The sequence below is a fragment of the Choloepus didactylus genome, chromosome 2, assembly GCF_015220235.1.
Source record: "Choloepus didactylus isolate mChoDid1 chromosome 2, mChoDid1.pri, whole genome shotgun sequence".
NCBI classification, from domain to species: domain Eukaryota; kingdom Metazoa; phylum Chordata; class Mammalia; order Pilosa; family Megalonychidae; genus Choloepus; species Choloepus didactylus.
In genome coordinates, this window is record NC_051308.1 from 182,195,506 (window position 1) to 182,213,187 (window position 17,682).

Consider the following 17,682-nt stretch of genomic DNA (forward strand, 5'->3'; position numbering starts at 1 on the left):
AAGCCCTACCAACAGAGAGACAAAGAAAGGAGAAAGAGAAATAGAGAATTTTAACAGACACATATAGTACCTTACATCCCAAATCACCAGGACACTCATTTTTCTCCAGTGATTACAGATCTTTCTCCAGAAGGGACCATAAGCTGGGACATAAAACAATCCTCAAGAAATTAAAAAAAAAAAAATTGAATATACTCAAAGAACATTCTCCAAACACAATGGAATACAAATAGAAGTCAATAATTTTTGAACTGTAAGTCCACTATTTACTTCCTACATGATAAAAAATACACAAACTCTAAGGACAAATCAGTGGTTTTGAACTCAATGTAAAATATGTAATTTTAGACAACTATATAAAGGTGGGAGAATGAAGGAGTATAGGAACATAGTTTATGTGCCCTATTGAAGTGAAGGTGGTATCAAAGAAAAACAAGATTGATAGGGATTTAAGAGGTTAATTTTAAGCCCCACAGTAAACACAAAGAAATTATCAGAGAATATAACCATAGAGATGAAATTAGAGTTTGGGTTAAGAGAAATGGGGGAAGGGGCAATGGGAAGTTAAGAAAGGAGTGTAGGGTTGCTGTTTGAGGTGAAGGGAAATTTCTAGCAATGGATGGTGGGAAAGAGCATAACATCATTCTAAATGTGATTAATCCCACTAATGGAAGGCTAGGGAGGGGGTGGAACGGGAAGATTTAGGCTGTATATATGTTTCCACAATTGAAAAAAGGAAAAAAAAAAAAAAAGAGACAGTCTAACTAGACGACAATTGAATGCTAAGGATGAACTTGGATGGGATTGGAGGGTGGAGGACAAGTGGCTCGAAGGGACACAGTTGAGACATAAGGAGAAGGAAATATAGAATGTAAGCATGGTATCATTGTTGAATCTCTTATACTTCTTAGCTGTGCTTAATGGAATTACATAAAACAATGTTCTTGTTCATGGGAAGTACATATGTGAATTATAGTGTATGTTCAAGGATGTGTGCAGCTAACTCTCATATGTTCAGAAGACAGAGAAATATATGATGGATGATAGATAGGGAGGGAAAGAAATAGTGATGTGACAGCATGCTAAAGTTGGTGGATTGAGCTATTGGGGGAGGGGGGTCAGGGTATGATGGAATTCTGTGTATGGGGCTAGTATTGTTATTGCAGCTATTCATGTAACTTTGAATTTATTTCAAAATAAAAAAAAAGTTAGTGTAAAAACACCTTTAAAATCTGAGGCTAAAAAGATATTCAGCATTTGGAAATGGATGGTTCGTAGGTTTGCAAACCTGGGTTTGCAAATGGAATTCTGCCATTTACTAACTATATGATCTGAGAGAAGTTGCTTAACTTCTATGAGGCTTAGTTTCTTCATTGAGAAGTGGAAATAAAAAGTATATATTCTACCAAGGGTTGCTGGAAATATCTAACAAGGAGATGTGTGAAAATATTTTACAAGGCAGAATTCAAAAAAAAAATTACTTATAATGATTATAATAATGATTATGGTATTTTTAAAGGTTTATTTTTTTCCGTACTGAATAAAGATTCTGGTAATATTTTTCCATTTTTCAAGTCTTGGTTATCAGTTTTATTCAACCTAAGGGAATAAATATTTAAGGATTCACTGAAAGGAAAATATCCTAAAAGTTACATGTTTAAGATATGCTCTCTAAAAATTAAAAAATAAAATCTTATCTACTCTAAGAAAGCTACCTGATAGCTTTATTATTTTCTCTATTCATGGGCTTGATTTTTATTTACTTTTTTTATCCTACTAAATAAATATAGAAAGCATACGACAAGCAAGAAAACTATTAACTATAAATTGTCAATTGTAAAAGCATTAATAATATATAAGTGATGAAGAAGGATGGGGGAAAATAACAATAAAACCTAGATTATGAGATGCTACTTAAATTTAACACAAAATTAGTTCTCAGCTACCTGTTAGCCAAGACTAAAGTGAAAGTATTATGTGGCTCTCAAAATCTAAAAAACATAAAATAAAAATTTCCCAGTTCTGATTTCTGCAAGGAATTTACAGCATGAGAAACTCTTCTTAAAAAAAGAAAGGGAGGACCAAAAAGGAAAACTAGACATATGTTTTGATTACTAACATTCAATAAAAGAACAAATTATTAAGTTATGGTGTTACAGAGAAAATGCCCTTATGGCAAGAGCAATAAAGAAGTTTTGTTTCTCTTGACAGAGGCCTTGCCATTATAGGTTGATAAAGGAAATGAATAATGTATGATTTTAAAACCTGAATTAGGGAATACAATGAGAAAAAATAAGGTAAAAATGACTGGTTGTGCCAGATTGTAAAGGATAAAAATAATAATAAAAGATTGAGAGTGTATAATAAGCTGCAGAAAGCTTAAAATAAATAAACTTTATCAGTCTTGGTTTACTAAAACCAATCAAATAATATTCCCAACAATCCTAAATCCTTTTCTAGTCCTAGCCTGTTACTGATACTTTGGTTATTCTTTGTGACACAATTCCTACCAATTTAATAAGTAGGATTTAAAATTTCCAAACAAGACTTACTGCAGTTCCTATACAAGATCAAATTTTAACACTCATTTAGACATTAGATCACATATGTAACATACGATTCAAGAAATTAGGAAAGTAACTATGGTTGCAGAGTCACTGTGGGCAAAAGACATCACAGACATATTTAAATCAACTGGAACAGAGCTCATACGATTCCAGATTGCTTCTTCCTTGATTATCATAAAACTTTTTTTTTTTTTACAAACATGAAAATATTAGGCCATGCTCTAGGCGTATTAATTCACTAACATGGCACACATCCACAGCACAAAGAACCACTGCCTATTCAAGCCTATCCTTTAATTTTAATGGCTAAGCTTAGCCTCCTTCCTCAGAGTAATTGCAAGCATAAACTAAATCAGTCAAAACATCTTCAGATCTTATAGGAGTCTTTTAAATATTAAATGTTACCACATGTATAAATCCCTATTGCTAATGGAAACCACCCAACACTTTGTGATTCTGTAAATCAAGAAGTGTCCATGCCCAGACAGACTTTCTGGATGTTCCAACTAATACCAAATCCTGACTGAATATTTGTCAGAATGTTGGCACCCAGCTTGCTGTGCCAAACTATCTGTCAGAAAGAGAGGCACCTATTAACACCTCCAGGGAAGAGGTCTCACTTCATAGAGGTTAGCCAAGAGCATACTCATGCCAGCCACCAGGAACAACAATTCTGGGGTCCCAACACACTCCATGGTGTGCAGGTGTCAGGATTGCCAGCAAAAGCACGATTCACATGGGTTCTGAAGGAAAGATGTTTACTCACACAGAGAAGAGAAAGAGCAAGGCCAGCTTCACTAGTGGGTGCCAGGAGAAGTTTTAAGCAGCTGAACCTTGTTTCCTCCCCACCAGGAACAGATATACCAGGAAAGGTAAGCCAGGTGCCATAAAATGGATATATTTTAGCCAAGCTGTCTCCAGTGAATGTTTACATATGCTCAGGGCAAAAGGGGAAGGAATGTGCCGCAGGCCATTATCTGTTAGGGGATGTGGTTTGTCTCAAGGCACTCTGGAGAAGGAAGTCAGCCCGCATTCACCATCAGTCCTAGGCAGGCACTAGGCCCACCTGTCTGGTCCTGAGTACAGGATGTATTTGTAGGTCATGGGGAAAAGCAGCAGGCTGCACTCAGAATGTCTCCTACCATAATAATGTTTGTTGAGGGAACTTATATTAAAATAAAAAGGACAATACCAGGCTTGATATTCAGTAAGTAGCCCAGACTCTTGTAAAATCTAATTCCTTACCAGAAGCCAAATTATTCAAATGACTAAATCATGGCCCTTTCTAAGGGCTTATCAAATTACTAAAATAAAAGAGTAAAATATATAAACTAACAGCTAGTGTGCTTTTAGTATAATTGTCTTTCTAAAAATGATACAGGAAAAAGAGGGTTTATTTTAAACTTTCTCAGGTATCCTTTAAAAAATGAACAAATACGTTAATTTTTTGATACCTAAAATTACTGTTATTGCAAAGGTAGAGACAATAAAAAGGTACTATAGAATCTAGTATAGTATAATATAGATACTGTAAAAATACTTTAAAAGTACTATAGAGTATATCACTAGAAGGAAAGCTAGAGGATCAAACATAGGGCTGTATAACATGGTGAACCCTGTTGTGGATGATTACTGTTGTTAATCGCACAAATATAAGAATGTTTTTACATGAACTAGAACAAATGTGCGTCACTATTAAGGTGTTAATAATAGGATGGCATATGGGAAAAATACAACTAATACAAACTGTGGGCTCTAACTACCAGTAATATTGTTAACATTCTTTCATCAGTTGCAACAAAGGTACTATGCCAATGCTAGGCGTCAATAATAGGGGGCTAGAAAGGGTATGGGATTTTTCTTTTTGGAACAATGAGAATGTTCTCAAATTGACTGTGGTAATGAATGCACAACACTGTGATTATAGAGAGCCACTGATTGTACACTTTTGATGGACTGTATGGTGAATAAAACTGTTTTTTAAGAAAAGTATTATAGAAACACTTTGGAAATAATATAGAAATACTTTAGTAGATCATTATGTTAGACAACTTTGACTAAAGTCCTTATATACATGAAGACCTTACGTAAGATAACAGAAAAAAAATTTTTTTAAATCCATGAAGAAATTTAGATTCCATTGTAGATATATAAAATCTGGCCTGCAAAATTCTGTAAAGAAAGACTGGGAATGATAAGGATATAAGAACCATGAGAATAAGATCTGGAAAAACTAGACAAAGCCTCCTGGATTCTATAGATAAAACCCTCCATGAAACTACTCATTCCAGTAGTGACAAATTGGTCATAATATTAAACACTGAAGAAAAACTTTTCTAGGGTAATGAAGGATGTAGCCAGTTCATGCTTTATCTGTAACTGAATTAACCTGGAAAAATTGTAAAGGTAGGCCATGGACTGACGCCTTGCTCTAAAAGACCCTATGAATATTTCAAATTGATTTTATACATTTGCCTCTCTTGATTGTTTATGACTAAAACATTTCCCTGCTGAAAAGCCATAACCATCACAATGGTGGACATTCCAACCTGATGATCCAGTGATAGACGATACATATAACTGGAACAATTATTTATGAGTTTGTATTATGTAAGGCTTTGCTCCTTAGCCATAAAAATTTTTGTCTTCATCCCTCCCAAACCTCTGGAACAATGAAAAGGGCCTTAAAAGAATCAGAAAGGTACTTTAGAGATCTTAAAATGGGGTTCTCCAGAGAACCTCCAGAAGCAGAGTGCAGACAGTCCACAGACATGATGCTACTAACCCAAGAACCTTGGAACAAATACATAACCATGTGAAGTAAACAGCTTCTGCCCAAGACCACTGAAACAACATTCTTCTAAATCTATATAACACTCTTCTTTGCATACTCTTGTATATTCATACCTTTCTTCTTTACTGGTTTAAGGGTATATACTTCTGACTTGGCCTATCATTACAATTCATTAGTAATAATGAATTGCTTAAGTCTAGGCTTTAAAGAAAATGTCCATGCACTAGAAGAAATGCAAAATACTTGTCACAATACCCAGAACAATACACCTACAGTTCCACTAAGGATGATTTTATCTCTTGTGCAGCTTCTGTATGGAAATCAGACACTTTAATGCCAACCAGAACCAAAGTTAATTATTCTGTATGGCTATTCATTTCAAGGGTATGACTCCCCAACACCTTAATTACCTATATTTCCTTACATACATTCCAAAAGAATAAAATTCTTTTTGGTAAAAGACTCCTGAAGATAGTGATCCAATCCACAGGAATTACAGAACTCCAGGTGGTCATAAAAAAAAATTGTTCTCTCACACTGGTTGACATAGTAAATAATACAGCCTAAGTCTTAGGGCACAACAAACCAGTTTAAATTCTTTAACTCAAGAAGCTGTGGATAATAGAAAAGCCTTGAATTTTCTTTTGGCCAACCAAGGAGGAATCTGCAATACTTCCAGTCGTACCTGGATTAACACTACAGATACAACAATCTACAACTGAGCTAAAAGAGTAACTACAAAAGGCTACCCAAAGGAGACTCAGGGAATCCTTGGGACTTGTTTATTTTTTTGGCCAGACCTGGAAAATCTTAGGTCATGGAGTCCAGAGTGCCCTATGGTCCCTTCTTACAATACTTTCAGTTCTACTTGTCTCAGAGATTTTTGTTATCTGTAGTTCAGTCTTAAAATGTTCTGCATAGTCACTGTCCCAACAAATGACTCAACATGATTCAAAGATAAAAACAGTATGAATCATGTGCAAACTGAAAATCAGATCTCCACAAATTAAACGTCTTCTTCAAAGAGGATCAACAACAGTGGTTGAGTGAATCTTTGATGGTCTCTTCTATAGCTTTAGCTGAATGAAAACCAAAAAAGGGAAACAAAGAATAGACAAGTTACCACATACTTAGGAAAAGACTGATTATTCTGATGTTACGGTAACAAGTAGCCACCAGAACTGGTTTTAAACCTGTTCAACTGATCAGCAACAACTCACTTCAATGAACACACTTTTGTAAACCAACCAGTGTTATCCCCTCACTTCTGAAAGTCAGACAGTCAGGGACAGACTCACTTCAATAGATGTACCTCTCAGGGCCAATCAACTAACAGTCTCACCCAAGTACCCATGCTTTCCCAGATGCTCTAAACCCATTTTTTTTTTTTTTTTTGCCTCTAAAACTCAGTTAATACCTAAACCCCTTGCTTCCCCTACATCCCATGTAAGATGAATATTCTGCTCTGCTTGAAGAACTATTCCTGACCAACATAGCTCTCTCTTATTTTAGTAAGCAATAAATTCAGCTTTGTTGTTTTACTTCAAGTTTTGATTGGTGGTTTCAACATCCTTTGCCAGACACTTTTCACTATTTATATATATTTTTTACCTTTGAATTTATTATCTATTCAATAAATAAAACAAAATTTAAACCAAGTTAAAAAGTTTTGTCTTAGATATCCTTTCTGCCTATGGTTTCAAAGGTCAATGACATCAATAAATGCTATAAAAAGTCTTAATTGCTCTTAACTAATTTCTCTATTAAGTGAGCGCATGTGTAGCAAATCAATATTATTCAAAGATTAGATGCTGATTTTACATCATGGCTAAAATGTGGGATTCACTGAATGTTAGGTTGAAGATGTAAAAGGTTGCTGTAACTATTCACCTCTTATTACTAAAAATGGCAAAAAGATATAGAAAACTCAGAAAATAGGTTTATGAGGGATTTTGAATGAAGTCAAACTAAGAATTAAACCAAAACCTTAAAATGTGTCAATGTCAGCATTACTCTTAAGTTGATTCATTTATGAAAAAGGCCAGATACTATTTTAAATTTTAAGAGTGTAGGCAAATTTATTGTTATCTAATATATGGCCTAAAACTGAAACTCTTTTAAGTTTATTATTTTAAACCTAAAATAGAAATATAGAAATTCAAAGTAAGGTCTAATTTTTATTATCCCTCTGGCTTATTGCAAGTCTTATTCAACTTCTATATCTAGCCTGTTAAAAATAATGATAAAGGAAGAAGATGGTGGCATAGAGAGGAGTGGAAGTTAGTTAGTCCCCCCGGAGCAACTAATAAACAACCAGGAACAACTAGTAAATGATCTACAATAACTGCTGCGGGACAACCGTGACTGTCCACACATCATGCACCAACAGGATTGGGAGGAATGCCTGAGAACGCAGTGTAGAATCTGTGAGTAGAAACTGCTGATCTGAGCTGGGAGTCCCCTTCCTCCATAGCAGCCCTAACGGCAAAGCCTCACTGTGATAGAGAGCAGCACTCTCTGAACAAGCAAATATACCTCAGTCCAGCTCCAACTGGGGTTTTAATTGGCAAACGTGGACTGATCAATGCAAGATGCAAATCCCCAACAAGCAGACAGAGCCTTTTAGTGATGACTCACCTTGAAGAGCCAGGGGACTTCTCTGTCTTGGGAGGGGGAGCCCAGAGGACCGCGTGTTATCTCTGGCTGACAGGTGAAACTGGGGGCCGTGGACTGATCCTGAAAGGGGGCTTTCTGTCCCTTTTCTCTCCCTCAACCTGAGCAGCTCAGTGGAAAAAACCTCAGCCAATTTCAGCTCACAGTGCTCTGACCCAAATAAGGGTGAAGACAGCAGAGTCAGAGAGACAAAGAACTTACATGCAAATGAAAACTCCCTAGGGGCATATCTTCCCTAAGAGGAAAAACATGGTGCCCAGATCTACTACCCACCTTCCATTCAAAACCAGACTCCAGACCTGGGGGAAAACAGCCATGGGCCATACCTCCTTACACCGGTCGGGAGTGACAGGCTGACAGACACTACCTGCTGGGCAGAAAAGCACAGCGGCGTGAGGCCTCACAGGGTGTATCAATCTTCTAAGACACCCTCAGGGAAACCAGATACTATTGCCTCCTTCTGAAACCTGGGCCTGTTCTGGTCTGCGAAAACCTGATTGAGGTAACCAAGGAAACCAGATGCCTAGACAACAGAAAACTACAACCTACACCAAGAAAAATGAAGTTATGGCTCAGTCAAAGGAATAAACACTTCAAATGAGATACAGGAATTTAAAAAACTAATGCCAAATCAATTCAAAAAGTTTAGGGAAGATATGGCAAAAGAGATGAAGCGTAAAATGAAAACCCTGGGCATACATAAGGTAGAAACTGAAAGTCTGAAAAAACAACTGGCAGAATCTATAGAAATGAAAGGCACAACACAAGAGATGAAAGACACAATGGAGACATACAGCAGCAGATCTCAAGAGGCAGAAGAAAACACTCAGGAACTGGAGAACAAAACACCTGAAAGCATACACAAAAGAACAGATAGAGAAAAGAATGGAAAAATATGAGCAACGTCTCCAGGCATTGAATGATAACACAAAATGCAGGAATGTATGTGTCATGGGTGTCCCAGAAGGAGAAGAGAACGGAAAAGGGGCAGAAGCAATAATAGAGGAAATAATCAATGAAAATTTCCCATCCCTTACGAAAGACATAAAATTACAGTTCCAAGAAGTGCAGCATATCCCAAACAGAATAGATCTGAATAGGCCTACGCCAAGACACTTAATAATAAGATTATCAAATGTCAAAGACAAAGAGAAAATCCTGAAAGTGGCAAGAGAAAAGTGATCCATCACATACAAAGGAAGCCTGATAAGACTATATGCAGATTTCTCAGCAGAAATCATGGAAGTAAGAAGAAGGTGGTGTGATATATCTAAGATACTGAAAGAGAAAAACCACCAACCAAGAATCCTATATCCGGCAAAACTGTCCTTCAAATATGAAGGAGAGTTCAAAATATTCTCTGACAAACAGACAATGACAGAGTTTGTGAACAAGATACCTGCTCTACAGGAAATAGTAAAGGGAGCACTACAGACAGTTAGGAAAAGACAGGAGCAAGAGGTTTGGAACACTTTGGGTGATGGTAGCACAGCAATGTAAGTACACTGAACAAAGATGACTGTGAATATGGTTGAAAGAGGAAGGTTAGGAACATGTGGGACACCAGAATGAAAGACAAAAGATAAAGACTGGGACTGTATAACTCAGTGAAACCTAGAATGCTCAACAATTGTGACAAAATGTACAAATATGTTTTTTCATGAGGCAGAACAAATGAATGTCAACCTTGCAAGGTGTTAAAAATAGGGAGGTATTGGGGAAAAATACAGTCAATGCAAACTAGAAACTATAATTAACAGAAACATTGTATTATGCTTCCTTTAATGTAACAAAGGCAATATACCAAAGCTAAATGCATATAAGAGGGGGGCATAAGGGAAGGGTATGGGACTCTTTGGTACTGGTAATGTTGTCTGACTTTTTATTCTACTTCATTTTAATGCTATCTTTCCTTTTGTTGCTTCCTAGCTGTCATGTATTTTTTTTTTCCTCTTTCTTTTTTCTTTTGTCTCTCTACCTTCTTTGCCTCTTCCTTCTGCTTTGTGGAAAAAATGGAGAAGCTGTTATATAGATAGTGGTGATGGTGGTGAATACATAAATATGTGACTATACAGGGAATAATCGATTGTTTACTTAAGACGGAATATATGGTGTGTGAACAAAACCGTCTTTAAAAAAATGGGTTAATGAAGAAAACTTGAGGGCATTATATTGAGTGAAATAAGACAGACACATAAGGACAAATATTGGAGGGACTCACTGATATGAACCAATTATAATATGTTAACTCATAGACATGAAATATAAGTTACCAGGATATAGAACAAGGCAAAAGAATGGGGAGCAGTTGCTTATTATGAGCAGAATGTTCAATCAGGTTGAACTTAATGTTTGGAAATGAACAGAGGTGATGGCAGCACATTGTGAGAATAACTAACAGTGCTGAATGGTGCATGAATGTGGTGGAAAGGGGAAGCTCAGAGTCACGTATGTCACCAGAAGGAATGTTGGATGTTATAAGATGGGAATGTATAAAACAGTGAACCTTGTGGTGGACAATATCCGTGATTAACTGTACAGATATTAGAAATCTCTTCCATGAACCGGAACAAATGTATGAGACTATAACTAGAAGCTAATAATAGAGGGCATATAGGGAAAAAATATAACTTTTGCAATCTATATACTACAGTTAGTAGTATTTTAGTGTTCTTTCCTCAGCAGTAACAAATGTACTATACCAATACTATAAGTCAACAATGGAAGGTGGGTGGTTAGGGATATGGGAGGATTTGAGTTTCCTTTTTTTGTCTTTATTTCTTTTTGGAGTAATGAAAATGTTCTAAAAATTGAAAAAAAATTAATTGTGGTGCTGGATGCACAACTGTATGATGGTACTGGGGTAACTGATTGCACACTTTGGATCTCTGGATAATTGTATGGTATGTGAACAATCTCAATTAAAAAAAAAAACAAAAAAAAACGATACATAAAAAATAATGATCACTAACACATACATAGTGCTTCTATGAGCCAGTCATCATTCCAAGTGTTACACAAATAATAGCCCTATAAGTACCTTTGTATAAAGGTCAGAATTCCAAGTTTTCATACAGACTCATTCCCCTTATTCTAAGAGATCCTTATTTAAGACAAAGATGTCCCTATAGGAGAAATTGAGACTTCAGCAACTTCAATAGTCATCCTCAATTAAAGAATATAATTTTTAATTACCATTTTTTTCCTCCATATCATATAGTCAAATATCTTTGTTCCTGAATTACTTAAATGTTGGCAAATAACTAAATATCAGGGAAGTACAGGAACTTGCATCAAGTAGCAGAAACATACTGCAGTATGCAGGATTTATTCATATACTGAAGTTCAAGGATTTGAGTGCTCCTTCAAAAGTCTTGTGTCAGGAAAATGTATATGGGGTAAAGTATTATATAAATAACACTTCTGGCAAAAATTTAAGATTGTTTTACCTCTGTTAACTCCAGAGCTTTATTGTAGCCCATGGAGTTTAGAGTAACCCAAAGGTCACTAGGATCTCCTTCTCGATCATTGGCTTCCATTAGATTCAGATCCATAAATCCCTGTCTTGTTAGTTCATTCTTCTTGGTATCAAAATTTTCTATTAAAACATAAACATTTAATAAAATATCTATTATATTATTATTAATAAATGCTTATTTTAAAGGAGGACCTATGAACCTATGAGTAGTCTAAAAGTAGATTAACAACAGCTCAAAATATGCTTGAGAGATAACCTACATTCCCACAATTGAGCATAGGCACAGTCACAGTACATAACTTAGTTTTCTGAAGTTACAAATAGTGCAAATATATTCCAAAATTAAAGGAAATTTCCATTTTTCTGGGCACATCCCAGTCTGCTTGCTCATTTAGAGTACATACTATATAAATTTCAAACTGTTAAAATGCTTCGTATGTATTTGCCACTTAAACCCAGCAAAACCTGGCTGAATTTGATGTAAGTCCAGAACAGCTACTGGATGGTGCCAGATTTAATGAGACTACTGTATGTCTAACTCCTCTCATTTTAACTGAATGGTCTCTTGGTCCCTGAAAGACTGTCAGATAATGGGGAACACTTTGGAATCTATTAATTAACCTACATTTTGCCTGGAAAACCTAAGTATGCCCATTTTAACATTATTTGTGAACAAAACTAAATTCATCTAAAAATGGCTAGACATGTATAATTCTGTAACAGATTAAAAACAGCTATTTTATTATGGATTCTATCAACTGTCCTACAACAGGATCGATTTTATTTTCCAGCTCTCAGCTGTAAAATATTCAAGGGAAAGGGATATTCCTGTTTGAGATAACATTCTTTTTTATGTGTTACTATCCTGATGACAGCATACTAAATATGACTTCATCTCTCTCCTGACTATTCTGGCCTCCAAATAACTCTTGTTCTGTGATCTATAGTTGGCTATATCTTTCTTTCTTTCTCTTTGGATTAAATACACAAGCCTCAACCTCTTCCCAGAATTCTTCTAAGTGACAACTTTGTCTCATTTTCAGTGTCTTCCTTTGTCCATCTTAGTAATTTTGGCTTCCATGGACACACTTTCTTAATTCAATCAAACACAACAAATACTCAAGACTTCTTAACCTGCATAAACAACTGCCTGGAAAACTTTTACTTTTTAGGAAATATCTAGTCAATTAGCTCTTTATTGCCCTATCCTGGCCACAGATTGTGGCTCTTGACCACTTCAGTTCCAGTGATATAAAGGACTAGCACAAACCTCAAAGAGCTTCTAAACCTCAAAGAGTGTAGGCTGAAGATTGAAATTGTGATTAATTCACATTTACTTTTGAGTGCTACACCAACTATAAGATTAAGGAAAATAAATGTTTAAGTTTTCAGTCTAATGCCCTAAATGCTACAATAACAATCAACGAAGGAGAAGTTTAGAATCTTATTTCCTAGGAAGGAAAAGGTACTATATTGATATTTTTACATATCCATTGAGGAAAAGAATAATGCTTACCTCTACAGACAGCCCAAGCATCTTCATCACATTTCTCACCACTTGTTCTCAATTCAAAAAAGTTATATTCTTCAAGGCTAAGAAGACCATTTCCATCTAAATCAATTACTTCAAATATATCTGATAAGGTTGACCTAAAATCATAAAAATGGCTAATTATTTCTTGTGTCCCAGGTAACTACACTGAAGGTTTCTATGAGGATAATTGCCAAAAGGAAGTAATATTAAATACAAACAAATTCTATGAACTATAAAGTTAATGTATCCAAATACTTTCTTTGGTTTGGTCTAGTATTGCATGAAATAAAGCAGCTTCTAATGCAATCATGGGATCTCTAATCAACAGATTAGAGGAACACAATGAATAGTAGAGGAACACAATGAATAGTAATTCCCTTCTTTTTCCCTTCTCCACTCCAGTTTCTTCTCCCTCTCTACTCACAGCCAAATTTTAATGTATATCTAGGACATGGAAGAAGTACCAAAGTTGTTGGATTTCATTTGTTGGATTTCATTTTTCTTTCACAGTTATTTAAATTGATAGTGCAACTAGAAGGATCACTTGAAGGCAGTGTCTAGTGGGAGAGAAACTGGTAATTTGTGACTAAAGCTAACTTGTCAGATGTGCAGAACCCAGAAATGAGTGACAAATCCAGGCCCATGAATGGAAGGTCACTTTCAAATGTCTAATAAATAAGTCGATTTATTGAATAAGAATCTGGGGATGGTGGTGGGGCTGGCTAAAAGGAAGAGGGGAAGACAGGCTCCTGATAGATGTTATAGTTCTAACCTTAATAAGCAAAACTTACCTAAATTCCTTTGTAAGAAATAATTCCCCTGTTTCACCTCTGTACACAAGTTGGGCTTCTTCTGTTACTGGTTTTACTTCTTTCTTTAGCCTACAGCCACTTGTAGAAGGAATTAACCAGTAAATTCCAGGACCTAGTTCACCAATCCACCCAAACACCTTTTCTCAAAAGAATAAAACAAACACACACACACAAAAACATGAGTTTTAGTGACTTTTAATCTTCCCCTGAAAAGAGGGGTACTAGAAATAATTATTTTTATCAATGGTCACCAATTCTATTATGGTTCTATCAATATTTTACAAGTCCCAAATTCTTTTTGATGTAGTTCTTTATATATTTTTAAAACAAATATCTAATACTAAAAGAGATAAGAAGCTGTGTATCTTCTAAATCTTCCCAGTACTCTTCAAAAATATTTCTGATGCAAATATCGTCAACAGCAAGCAAAGAGAGACATTTTAGGGTAATTTTTATGCAAATATTGAGTGCCTTCAAAAAAAGTAATAATTTTCCAGGTAACGGTGCCATAATTTGATTTATATATAAATATATAATTTATAAATCACATTTCAATTACACTAAATAAAAATTCAATATATTTTTAAAGACTTCACTATTTGTATGAGTTAACCAGATTTGTAAGAGCCCAATTATATGGAAAAAGCACCGGAACGTCACTGTTATTAATGTAATATGAACTATAAAACTTGCTTACAAATTCTTGTTTTATATCAAATGTTGGATATATAAAATGAGTGCCAGGAAACTTAAATAAGAAAACATTTTATTCCCCTTTTCTATTAAAGAAGGCAAAATGGTATCTGTTTATGGACCTTCTAGGAACTTTCTGGAGTAAAGGGCTTTCTATAAAACCTAGAGGTTGTCTCTGCCAAACATTAAATCTAAACATTTTCTAATGGTATACAGTAACAAATAAGCAAACAGGTATTTTCCCTTTAGCATGGAATAACCTGAGAGAATACTGTCTAGGATGGTGTCTAAAAATTCCTATTTTGAAACAAGAATCAATCCAATATCTCTGAGGGTCATTTTGAAGACTCAGGGTTGGCCAAATCCACTCTCTGGAAATCATAATCTTTTAGGCTGGCCAAGTATAGACTGATGTCCAGGAGTGAAAAAATCAGATCTCCCTGCTTCCTAATATATGTTATCCCATGAACTCCCTTATTTCCACATATAACCTGAATTGCTACTGTGGATGGCAAATGGAAAGTCTTTCATGGGCACAAAATTTTTCTTAAAGAAAATAATTGTGAAACTAAAAATAAAAATACAAACCTTTGTAAATATGACAGATTACAGATAAACAGAAGCCTATATAGTAAAAAAGTAAATAGAAACTCATTCAAACTTTATTACAGGCTTGCTATGAACGAACATTTTTACACATGCAATCTCATAAGAAAGTCATTTTACCCAAAACAAAATAGGAAAAGCTATTGTTTTAGACAGTGCTTTATCTTGAAATTAACTTTGTAGTCAGGTCTGGAGACGAGTTTAGTCAAAACATTAACTTCTGTCATTTTATTTGTTTCTTGCCTATAACTATTCTTGTCTGTTAGGAAAACTACAATAAAGACTTTTATATAACATTCCATCAGGGAAATGTTTGTCTGTCGGTGGGCCTATATAAAGATTAAATATGATATTGCAGTAAGCCCTTGAATAGTATTATTCCTGTTGTTGTGTAGCAGATGTATTTCGTAGTCCTCATAAAATAAATAGCCACATTTATGTATCTGCCTCACATATCTGGCCTCTGAGTAAATGTATAATTAGAAAAGATCAGAACAACCCCATGGGCAACCTATAAAATCATTTAAAAGCATTTCTTCATATCAATCTATTTTTGAACCCTATAATATGAGTCAAGCCTGAGGGTAGTAATCTTGAACTTTTTCTTTTTGCAGTAGCAGTATAACTAAGACAAACAATCTGAAGCAACTTTTCCAAAGTCTTGAATTGTTTGTATTTAGGGGAGAAATCCACTGGCATCAATCATTTTTATGGAGTATAATAAAAAATGTTTACATGTGAGGCATCAGGGCACTTAGAAAAGAAAGTAGTAAGAAGTTATAGTGGTTTTCCCAATGTCATACAACTAATAAATTATGAAGCCAAGGCTGCCAATTAATTCTCAGTTCCTAACAACTCTCGGCAAACAAGAAGATGCCCTTCACAATTAATAAAATATGTGTAATATGTATAGTGTTTAGGTATTGTATATACGTTAATTGGAAAGGAGGATACAAATAAAAAAAATAAATACAGAAAAAATATTATTTTCCCCAAACTTGAGTTCATAGTCTATCTTAAAATTAAACATTAAAAAACCGAAATGTATACTTCTCTATTCCGCAGTTCTGTAAAACACGCGAGCTGTAGATTTGCTTGACTCTCATTTTCCTTAAGAATATACAAGGCAGTATCAACGGATAGCCAAGAGGATGGTTTTCCTATAAACAAAAACCCAAACACCTTAAAATAAATCATTACTTACTCTTTCTTATCTAAAAAATAAGTTGGTGGTTTTTTTCCTTCAAGGAATTGCATCTCCTATAAAGAGATCAAGTCTATTTCCCCACTCTATAAACGTGGACTTGCTTGTCACTTGCTGTAAACAACAAAATATATCAAGAGTGACCTTGTGCCAGTTCTTAGCATAAGCCTCAGGAGGTCTTATTGCACCTCTGCTTTCTCAGATCCCTATCATGCCAGGAGAACAAGTCCAGGCTGGAGAATCACATGAGGCAGAATCAGGTGGTCCCGGCTGGGACTTCAACATCAGAGAGCCCAGCCAAGATCAGCAAAACCAACCACCTAACCTACAGTTGACTACAGATACATTAGTAAGCCCCACAATGAAAAGTCAAGCCCAGGTCAGACCATAAGAACTGTCCAGCTGACCCACAAACTTGTGAGAAATAACTGTTTGTTTTAAGCCACTAAATTTTGGGGTAGTTTGTTATACAGCAATTGATAATTGGTATACCTCTTTCAAAGTCTTTGCTCAAATGTCACCTTCTTAATGAAGCACACATTATCTATTCAATTTAAATGGAAACTGACAGTCCCTCAGCATTCACAATCCCCCTTATCCTCTCTGTTTTTCCCACAGCACTTACTACCCTTTAACATACCATGCCATTTATTATTTACTATGTTTATTATTTACTGTCCTGTTTCCCCCACTAGAATGTAAGCTTCATAGGGCAGGGATTTTTACCATTTTTGAACTCTGATGTACCCTAAACACCTAAAATGATGCTCGGCACATAATAAGCCCTCAGTAAATATTTGTTATATAAATGAATAAAGGAATATTATTCATAAAAATACAGAGAATTAACAATTATATTGAATTTTCAGGGCTATCAATTCCCCTCTCCGAAAAAAGGAATATGGTAATTGTCATTTAAAAGTATGTTAAGAAACAAGAGAGGCGGGGCAAGATGGCAGACTGGTGAGCTGTAAGTTTTAGTTACTCCTCCAGGAAAGTAGGTAAAAAGCCAGGAACTGCGTGGACTGGACACCAAAGAGCAATCTGTCTTTGGGCATACTTCATACAACACTCATGAAAACGTGGAACTGCTGAGATCAGCGAAATCTGTAAGTTTTTGCGGCCAGGGGACCCGCGCCCCTCCCTGACAGGCTCAGTCCCGGGGGAGGAGGGGCTGTCAGCTCCGGGAAGGAGAAGGGAGAACTGCAGTGGCTGCTCTTATCGGAAACTCACTCTACTGATTCAAACTCCAACCATAGATAGACTGAGACCAGACACCAGAGACTCTGAGAGCAGCCAGCCCAGCAGAGAGGAGACAGGC

At 35.6% G+C, this 17,682-nt stretch overlaps 1 protein-coding gene across 2 annotated transcripts in view; it reads right to left on the reverse strand.

The window, feature by feature from the left end:
* EFCAB7 (EF-hand calcium binding domain 7) overlaps positions 1–17,682 on the reverse strand; it is a 76,252-nt gene that overhangs the window by 25,615 nt on the left and 32,955 nt on the right. For both annotated transcript variants that reach the window (XM_037816525.1, XM_037816524.1), the window contains exons 8-11: positions 16,208–16,317; positions 13,838–13,995; positions 13,029–13,162; positions 11,484–11,632 (exon numbers count right to left, since the gene is read on the reverse strand). In XM_037816525.1, coding sequence (XP_037672453.1) covers positions 11,484–11,632; positions 13,029–13,162; positions 13,838–13,995; positions 16,208–16,317 — 551 coding nt within the window. The remainder of the gene's footprint in view (positions 1–11,483; positions 11,633–13,028; positions 13,163–13,837; positions 13,996–16,207; positions 16,318–17,682) is intronic.